Source organism: Alosa pseudoharengus, unplaced genomic scaffold (genome assembly GCF_046254945.1).
Source record: "Alosa pseudoharengus isolate Yale_2024_CS ecotype anadromous, Long Island Sound unplaced genomic scaffold, YU_APseudo_1.1 YU_APseudo_1.1_scf_24, whole genome shotgun sequence".
NCBI classification, from domain to species: domain Eukaryota; kingdom Metazoa; phylum Chordata; class Actinopteri; order Clupeiformes; family Clupeidae; genus Alosa; species Alosa pseudoharengus.
In genome coordinates this window covers 22,029,906-22,039,792 of record NW_027468689.1, presented here as the reverse complement: position 1 = coordinate 22,039,792, position 9,887 = coordinate 22,029,906, and the positions used below count along the sequence as shown (strand labels likewise).

Here is a 9,887-nt window from a genome sequence, read left to right as displayed (position 1 = left end):
CAAGGTTAATAGTATATTAAGGACTTGCCTTTCCTGGATGAATGTAAGTGTGTTCTGCTCGACCTTGAATTGTAACTAGATCTTCAGTGTTTTGCTTTCCGGGGAGAGGTTTTAATCACTGTACATACACTGTTTAAAAGAATGTGTTGAATAGATATTTAACACTAAAAGGCTTCACTCTTTGAAAAAAGAACATTGGAAACACTGCATTCTAAATGAAAGCTGTAGAATGGACCATAATTGCATAGAACTGCCTCTTGACTATCATAAGATGATGTCATATATTTTTAGAATATGTGAGGTAAGTTTTGTTTTCAAGTAAAAGACATTGGTCAACAGGGGCAGACTTATCTTTCTCACCTGTAAGCATTGGCTCTATCTGATGCAAAAGCATATGTGGGTCTCTGATTGATGAGAGCTTTAGGCCTACTTTTTCCTTTGCAAAAAAAATATTGTATAATCATATCCAGTATTCAAACAGCGGCCAAAACTTGTCTGCTTCAGTTGTATGGAAACCAGGTAAACTGGGCTTGTCAGTCATATGTTCCTGGCCAGGCATTTCCCGGAGCACCTGATACTCCTGTTTATTTTTAATAACCCTGAATAATTCAGACGGGTGATTTGAGTCTGTTGGCCATGACAGCTGCTGTGCCTGAGCTGAGCAGGTGACATGGAGATGGGCTAGGGCAGTTGATTGGGGAGGGGCTAAAGGGACTTCATTACATGTGCTCTCCAGTAAACTCTGCCAGGACCTACCAGCACTAATCTGACAATGAAAAGCCATCGTCAAAGCCATAAGCCAAAGCTTATTCTCTCTCTCTCTTCTCTCTCTCACACACTCACACATATGCAATGTCTCTTTACAGGATGTGTAAAAAAAGATTGTTGTAGCACCATTTCTAGTTAGTAAAATATGTACTGATTTCAAAGCCAAAACCAAAACTGCCCTGAAGAAGACATTCAATGTGTAGGTCTCCACAGACCTCCACAGATTGGTGATGGTTGGTGAAACATCCAGCATAGCCTTAGAAAATTCTTATTCTTAAACAGGAAAAATGGGAAAAATCCAGGCACAACCACCACAGCAATAATAAGACCCTTTCAATTTGGCAAGAACATCCGCCGAGAAAATATTTAAAAAAAAAAACCCAAACGCTTCCTCCAACTTTTTTTTCTTCTGAAGTGAAGTGCTGCCACTCCACTGGCCTTTGTCAGCGCAATGTCTTGTGCCACAGGTCGAAACACGGCACAGCGTGGAGCCGGACGTACTTCTGCCCGCCGCTGGTGCACTCCAGGCAGCCGTAGACAGTCTCGCGGCGCTGCTGGCCCATCCCGCACAGGGCGCAGGCACCCTTGGGGATGTTGTGATTGAGCAGGTTGACGCGGGTGTGGTTGCTCTCGCGCAGGTAGGCCGTTGACAGGTCAGTCATGCTGGCGGCCTTCTCGTAGTAATCCGTGGCCACGTCATCTAGGAACGTGTCTGAGTGGGTCAGCTCCTCAAATGTCCTGTCATCTATGGGCCACATGATAGATTCAGTTCATGCAGGACACATTTTGCTCATTGACTGCCGATGAAATTAGGGCCCCTAGTATATATAGCTGGAGAATTCTATGCTAGTTGGGTTTGAGTTGTAGTGTCTTCGGTGAATGATCAATGCTAAGGCTTTCTAAATTATCACTGGTGCAGACAGTGATATATGACTGAATTTGTGTGGAAAGTTTTGTTCAACAAATTCAAATTGTGTTAAAAAAAGGAGAATAGTGATTATAGTCTTTTGGTTAATGACATTGTGTTTTTTTCATTTTTGGTTCAAAAGACTGGTAATAGTTTGTAAGAAATTACAAGTTAGCAAGAAAAACTAGTTCCTCCAACACACATTTCTGGTGAAGTGAGAGAGTGAATATGTATGAGAACAAAATGTTAGTAGATCACCTGCTCTGAATGGGTTTCCGTAGACTATTCCGGAAAGGAACCTCCTGAGGCGGCCAAAGGAGAAGCGGCCAATGAAACCGCCCCACTGCTCTCTAATCTGCCCCTGCTCAAAGCCCCCACAGGACTCTGGAGCTACGCAGATGTCTGACCACAACACACACACACACAGGCACAGCCACGTGTGACCACACACACACACACACACACACACACACACACACACCAATATAATTTATGCTTTGGAGTGCAATGAGATCTGACTTGCAGCAACTTCAGTCAGGATGATATGTTACCATAAGAGACTTCATGAGTCAGCTGTGACACACCAGTGATTGAGATCTATAAGGATATTGGCTCTGTGGGGCCCACAGATTTTGTTACACATCAGCTCTTTTACAGAATAAGCTAAGGTGAACTATATCCTTAAAAGTTCACTTATCAGAAAGAGTAATGTATGCTATCTCTCATTTATTAACGTGCTGTAATTTTACAGACATACATTTCCTTAGCACTCTTGTCAATTTCTATTGGCAGTAAAATTATTAGCATACTCACCAAGGCGTCCATCAAGTCGCACATACAGATCAAAGACACTAAATGCAATTGTTGTGTGAGCTGGAATCACAATGGCTTTATCACGACCTTTAGGATTTCGTCCATCATCTATTTGAAACTGTTTGAAAAACATTTAGATAGGTTTGATTGTGAACGTTTTTCCACTGGTGAAGATTTTGTAGAGATTATGTAGATTTTGTAAAGATGTATGGTTGTACATGCTTGTGTGTGCCTCTCTCTCTCTCTCTCTCTCTCTCTCTCTCTCTTTGTCCCTCTCTCTCTCCCTCCCTCCCTCCTTCTGTGTGAGTATGTGTTTGTGTGTGTGTGTTCTATGTCTGTGTGCTTACTCTCATTGTGGTTCCTCGCATGCCGGCGTGAACTGTAAGAGAACACTGGCGCGTGGTGCGAATGCTCTCCATGACGACACACAGCACAGTTCTCCCACTGTCTTTTGATTGGCGGATGAGACAGTGGTCAAGGTCGACCTTTCTGCAGGCGAGAAGGTGAGACAATCATCATTTACATGCAAATCTAATGGAAAATCCAGACATTTTAATAAAATGTGCTCGGATGGCAGCTCTGAAGGTTGTCATCATGGGTGTCTGGCTTTGTTTACTTACTCCTAATGCAATTAAAGCTTGCTGTGATACAAATGGGATTAAAAAACCCAAACAAACCTTGAGTTGAGCTCTCTGAGGAGAGTGGGCACCTCCACCTCGTGTTTGGTCACTACTCCAAAGGAGGCCTTAACGGCCACTGAGTCGGAACCAGTGATGTTGAAGCCCACGTCGTTGAGCAGGTGGTTTCCCAACCTGCCGTTCAGGGCCACATCAGACTTGTCCTCATAGTTCAGGAGCTGGTAGGAGGACACACCTGACAGGACACGAGAGCATCCTCTCTGAACTCTGATCTCATGATGTGTCTGTGTTGTGTATTGCAATTAACCCCCTTAACTACAAATGATTCTGAGGGATTTCTAAAGCTGGATGGATGGATCTTCAACCATTTTTGTGGTGTAATCGAAAAGAACTCTTTCAGTTTCAAGACATTTATCTTCATTAGAGCATCTGTTCTGCATGTGTTCTGTTCTAAATTTCAAATCATATTGATGTTTAGTTACATGGTAAATATGGTTAAATATAAATTATTTAATACATATTAGATACTATTAAATATTAAGGAATATTCCGAAAGTAACCAGGTGACAATATTTAATGGTTCTCAGCTCAAAGTCAAAGTACAAGGTTTCAGTCTAGTGAGCTTGTCTTGTTATGTTCTTATGAGCTATTGATGTCCACTTTATTACAATTTTGTTTTTGTCTTCCACAAGGCATTTTTTTCTTACCAGCTGTGATCTCCTTTTCTCCCACGAGTATGTCTTTCAGTGAGAATGGGGTCGAGCCATACTTGTTTTTTTTCCAAAAGTGCTTCTTCCTCTTCCTGGTCACCAGGCTGAGAGGCTGATACCGGTCAGCTTCGCTGAGACTGGGCACAGGAATCAGCCTTCCTGTGTCACCCACCTGTTTCACAAAGTTCTTGGTGGCCGCGGAGAACATGGTGAAGACCACAGGCGAGACTTAGGATTCCAACTGCCCGGTAAACATGGCTCCTCCGTTTGTAAAAATGTTCCGAGCTCAGGGGATCCTCAATGGCCGAGTTTGTTAGCGATAGTGAGTGACGACTGTGTGGTTGTAGCCTTCCTGTCGAAAGCTGACCCAATGAATAATACAGCTTCCTGAAAGGTGATAGGGAACACACAGTCACATGCAGTGTGTCAAGATGATAGTCACCCCCTGCCAAGTAGTCCACACCACCCTAAATAAATGCGCTTCATTTGTTTGAATATAGATAATTAATTCATTGTTTGGTTTATCCAAGAGTCTGATGTCTGATGACTGGCAGTGACACATTTAATATTATACAATTCTACACATAACATTCCTATTATACTGTTTGCTAAACACTCCAGAATCAGTAAAGAGGCCAGGTAAGGATATATTACATGTAATACAAGGCTGCATGAAACAGACACTCGCAGTAGGTTCAGCCTCACTAGAACATCTGGAACATCTGTTCTCTGGGTGGCTCGCTTCGGTTGTCTTCCTCAGAGCGGGGCATTTGTACTGTGATGAAAAGGTTACGTGTGTGTGTGAGAGAGAGAGAGAGAGAGAGAGACAGAGACAGAGAGAGGAAGAGAGTGTATGAGAAAGAGGGACAGAGAGAGGAGGAGAGAGAGAGAGTGTGTGTGTGTGTGTGTGTGTGTGTGTGTGTGTGCGTACATGCATGTGCATATCTGTGTGTGTGTGTGTACTAGGGAAGAGATTCATATGTGCTTGGGGGAGTTAAACTCTTCTATTACATGAACAGTAAAGTGGTGAATGGCCCATAAATGTCATTCTAATATCCCCACTATTTCTGCTGCTGACTGGACTGTGGGCAGGCCAACATTCTTACATTTCCATTATATGGGGCCTGTGCCATGAGTTGTGGTAACCAAGGTGATTTGAGTCAATGTCAGACCAACATAAAGCCATGATCTCACACTGGCCGCTCTTCTTGATTTGGACTACATGCTATTTTCATATAATTTTTTCAGCTGTACACTTGCTGCTGTCTTCTGTCCGTTCTATATCTATCTCTGTGCTTGTTAGAATTTTGGTTGTGGCATTTTCATTATTGTATGATTCTTTTTATTATTTGTTTAACTGTAATTCATTCAATTTCTAACACACATTTCAGATTTGAACCTTTTTATGGTATTCTTTTTCAGTATACCGCAATGTCCCACTATTGCCCTAAGCTTATTTAGTCGTCCCTTGAGCCATTTGTCATCCAAATACATGCACATTTTACGTTAATTCAATTAGCAGATGCTTATATCCAAAGCGACTTACAAAATGAAGAATAACATTCAAGCTACATCGACAAATATCTTATTGGATGGAAGATTTTGACTGATGACTCAGTGTAAATAAATCATTGTAAATTAATTTGCTTTCAAAAATGAAGGCTGTTCTGACTGAATCAAAGCAACACATATTTTCCTTCTCTGATGTCCATTGGCCTTTCATGTCTCCTACTGACACACTAGCCTCCTTTTTCTCCCTCTTTCAAAGGGCTTTTCTTGTGGCGTTTGTGGTGATGCTGCCTCCCAGTGCCGTATTGGTGTGGTCCCATCCACCTCAACTACCCACCTCTCCTCTCAGGAGCCGTTCCTGAATACTTAATGCCCATGACCTCACGTTGCCTCCATCGCCTGTAATTTCCCCTGGCTGGGTGGAGAATGGCGAGAAAAAAGGGGGCGATTTGTTTGAACGAGCAAGCACTCCTTAAACAACTTACGGCGGCAGGGAAAAAAAGAGAGGAGTTTATCCAGCAAACACATTTTGGGATGTCAGTTTTTTGGGAGAATGTAAACCTGGCGCGTCAGCGTTTACAGTGGGCCTTTGTGGCAGGGGAGTGGTGCGCGGCGCGGGTCACTGACTTACAGAGGCAATTTTTGATGATAGAGCAAGGCATGTAGGAAACTCACCCAAAACAGCGTGTTGAGTCATCTGTGTACAGAAGAGGTGGCTGTTGAGAAGGGAGAGAGAGAGGGAAAACTTGTGTGTGAGTGTGTGTGTGTGTGTGTGTGTGTGTGTGTGTTTGTTTGTGTGTGTGTGTGTGTGTGTGAGAGAGAGAGAGAGGGGGGGGGGGGTGTAAGAGCAAGGAGTGATGAAAATAATTCTCCTGTTTGTTGTTGTTTCTCTGAGCTTTGGTTTTTAGAGTCCACACAGAGAGATGTGTGTTGAGAGGAATGGAGTTCAGAGGAGAGAAGGGTTGACATAGGACAGTAAAAGACAGGGAGAGTGAGTGAGGGAAGGGCAGGGAGACTCACTAAACTACAGCATCTGCTGCCTCAATTACACATCACATCAAATGTCATGGAGGACCCAAATGTATCTCTGCTGCGACATCTGTTCTACGGCTGTGACATGGAAGATTGAGTGACACAGGGGTACTTTGGCACAGTGAACAGCCATAAAAAAAGAGAGAGAAAAAAACACTCGCTCCATATGTATTCCACTCATTGATGCAAACTTACCTTTTAGGAAGAGGACGAGAAGCAGAAGACACTCAAGCCTCCACCTCTGATTGGGTCTGAGCCCCAGCCTGGCTGACACAAACCAATTCTCAAGGTCTTTTTTTTGTCATTGTCAGTGTCATATAATACGGATCCCCATCAGGATAGCCATTGGTTGTTTACGAAGCAATGCTAGCTGTCCTCCTCTGTCATGCCTGCCCCATTTCTGGTCTTTATTGGACAGGATAATGAGGAGATGACAAGATATGAGTGAGGGAGAGAGATGGATGGGGAGCGGGTTCAGGAAGTGACCTCAGGCTGGACTCGAACCTCCAGTCCCCACGAGCACTGGACCTGTTACTGGCAGGGACGCCGACACTACCATTGCACTATGGGTTGTGAAGTCCTCAGAAACAACCTTGTCATGTCAGCTCCGCTGTAATTACCCTGCCTGGCTGCCATTTAGACAGAAGTCTAAACAGGGTGGAGAAAGGATGTGACACGTTTTACCCAGCATTTCCCGTGACAGGGGTGTAGGTAAACAAAGACTGGGAACTGCGGCTACTGTGACGTCGCTATAGAGGCATGGGCCTGAAATGTGAAAGCCTGGACAGTGTTCTGACAGTCACCTCTTTGTTGTCTACACATCAGGTGTAACACTGGAATTTCTTCCTACTGTGGATGAAAGGCACTTTGCATTGCATATTCCTGAAGATTTTACAGTGATCCGTATACACTACTTCAGAGGGTGACTGCCATCAGAAATCAATTTTTTTAGTAGCTATTTGGAGAATTGGAAACAAAACACAGTTATAGACAATAACCCATGCAAACCTATTTAAGTATTGGTGTACAGTTATTGGCCTTCATGTAGGCTAGTGGTTGTGATGATCATCATTTAACATTCATAATGTTAGTACATCACCACAAAACAGTCAACAAGCGCAGGATGGTTCATAAGATTGGTTTCAATTGTGTCTTGTGGCTGCATTTTTCCTCCTTGTACCCTCAGAATAGTGATAATGGGGTCACAGTAATCATTATGCTTTGTTGAGGTTGAACTTGACCTATATCTGTGGCTCTGTAACAACAAACAGAAGTTGTTTTAAGTTGGATACAGGGAGCAGATGGGAGATTAACAGCTGGTATAACTATTATGATAGATTACTGAAAAGCCATGTATTTGATGATCATAACATACACAGATTGTCAGAATAAATTATTTTTGGATGCTAGATGGTTTCAGAATACTTGTTCAGAGGAGAAAGTGGGCCAATTTTGGAATACACTTCTGTGCATGGATTTACAAATAGCGAGACATGCCAGTCTTGTGTATTTCCTTCCTTATATACCCTGACTTTCCTCACTTGTGTAGTCTCTCTGCTTACTTCAGGGATCACTGCAACACAGGCAATAAATCTCCTCCATTTCAGCTATTATCACCTTGCGCACATCTGTTTTCCCTACTTTCACTGCGAAGAGGCACGTGAGACCCTCACAGTCAGTGAACACCCTCTTCACCTGGCAATTGTGTATGTTCAGTATACAAAAGAGAACACAGGTTTCCTTCAAAAAGCCCCCGTTTTGGCGCAGCTGTAACTGTTTCAGTGAGGCTTCGCTTACCCGGTCATGGGCTCATTGGGCTGTCTCAAACAAGGTAGTCTGGGAGAGGCACCTGACCAATGTTGGCCTGAGATTCAGGGTTTTGGGTGATACTTGACACTTGAAGTCTTTCAACACCCAGTTAGTAAAACAAAAGAGCCATAATAGTTCTCCTTGTGACCAGGTATGTCAGATATCAATGTTTCAGCTGGGATATACTTTATGACCAAGTTAGCAAAAACAAAACAAAAAAGGGAAATTTTGATGAGATAACACGAATTATTTTGTTGCTAAAATAGTTTAATTTGTTTTTAATGCAGAGCAATATAGATAGCGTTTGGTGTTTTTACAAAATATTTTAAGATTAAATTGAGCGCAAAGTGCCATGTTTTTCCTCAGCTATTTCTATTTCTGACTTGCGGCGGCCAGTGAGCGGGCGCCTCGAGCATGCTATAGTCACAGAGAGGAAAAAAGTTGCGGGGGGAGGCGGGGGAGGTCGGCTGGTTGCGCTCTGTGCCGTGCGCTGCATTTGAACTGCTGCTGAGTCCTCATACAACCACCGTCAGGGCAAAGGCTGGCAATATCGCGCCTAGGAGAGAGGGGCAAACTCTAGAGGCTGTATGGTGCAGGTGTGACTGGGATATCTATCACCCCCGCGGAGCGCCCCTGAGGAGTGCGACTGTGTCCTGTTGAAAGAATGGCTGTTTCTCAGCACCGCAGGATCTGTCTTTGGCTCGCCGTTTCCTTGGCGCAGGTATTATTTGTGACGTGCCAAGATGCCAAACCTGGTAAGTTATCTACCTTTTTTAATGTAAGTTCACAGGTTCTCGTTTTGATACAATGGGTAATGCTAATCGGATGTATTAATTTCGGAATTTAGACCACATGCGAACACCAATTGACAGCACGGTATTGAAACACCTGAGTTCTGATAATCTAAACATTTACCCATTGGGTGTGCGCTTTTTGCTAGGCCTGAGGAAAATATTTCGTTACAGGTGCGTAAGTGCTGAGCCGCTTTCCTATCCAATGAACCCACAACCTACAATCTAACATTCTCATGGCGCATTGAAGGCTAGTTTTTCTGTTAGAAAAACAATCAGCAATTTAACATCAATTTCTTTTGTTGCTAGACTTAGGCCTACTGGATTTACTTTATTTTCTAAGCCTGATACTTTTACCATGCATTTGGCTCTGTGACATGCTAAATGTATTAGCTGTTAGTGTCCTGTGCTCTGAGCAGATACAGGATGTTTGGCGTGTCCGTTAGCCTACATCCTCTGGACAGATGAGACTCCATGGGGCTTTGGAGTGCACTGATTGCACCATACATGTGTTTGTCTCATCAGATTAGCATGGGATCAGGGCCTCTATGTCTGGCCCGGTCTTGTATTATCTCCTGTAATGTCCATTCATTGCAAGTTAACTTGGCGCTTCAGGCTACTTTTTAATGATAGCATCTATTTTTCTCCAGACCACAATTAGAGTCCAGATGATCTCTGGACCAGGCCCACTTGTAAGATGGACCACACTCTCCTTGTGTGCCTAAATATAGAAAACAAATACCCCTATTCTAAGCAGGCTTGTAATACGTATCCCAGTCTGGATAAGATTTTAGTTCATTGCAGACATTGAGCAATGTGAGTTTAATGTTTATTCTTGTTTCTTGGCGTGGCACACACATCTCCAGTTGACTCATGGCATGCGTAAAGCTTTTTTTTTAATTATTTGTAG

General features: G+C 43.3%; 2 protein-coding genes across 4 annotated transcripts in view; one reads left to right on the top strand and one right to left on the bottom strand.

Moving 5' to 3' along the window:
* Window positions 1-1,211: 1,211 nt before the first annotated feature.
* Window positions 1,212-4,044, bottom strand: pjvk (pejvakin). 2 transcript variants are annotated; one of them, XM_076302695.1, is made up of 6 exons: window positions 3,834-4,044; window positions 3,166-3,361; window positions 2,836-2,977; window positions 2,489-2,606; window positions 1,934-2,077; window positions 1,212-1,513 (listed from the first exon to the last, which is right to left on the bottom strand). In XM_076302695.1, exons 1-6 carry the CDS (start codon window positions 4,042-4,044, stop codon window positions 1,212-1,214), a joined length of 1,113 nt encoding a protein of 370 aa, XP_076158810.1. The 2 variants fall into 2 exon arrangements, with proteins under 2 accessions (XP_076158810.1, XP_076158811.1); XM_076302696.1 differs by lacking the exon at window positions 1,934-2,077.
* A 4,681-nt stretch (window positions 4,045-8,725) lies between these two features.
* Window positions 8,726-9,887, top strand: part of col5a2b (collagen, type V, alpha 2b) — a 40,953-nt gene continuing 39,791 nt past the window's right edge. For both annotated transcript variants that reach the window (XM_076303472.1, XM_076303471.1), the window contains exon 1: window positions 8,726-8,941. In XM_076303472.1, coding sequence (XP_076159587.1) covers window positions 8,851-8,941 — 91 coding nt within the window. In that variant the 5' untranslated portion in view covers window positions 8,726-8,850. The remainder of the gene's footprint in view (window positions 8,942-9,887) is intronic.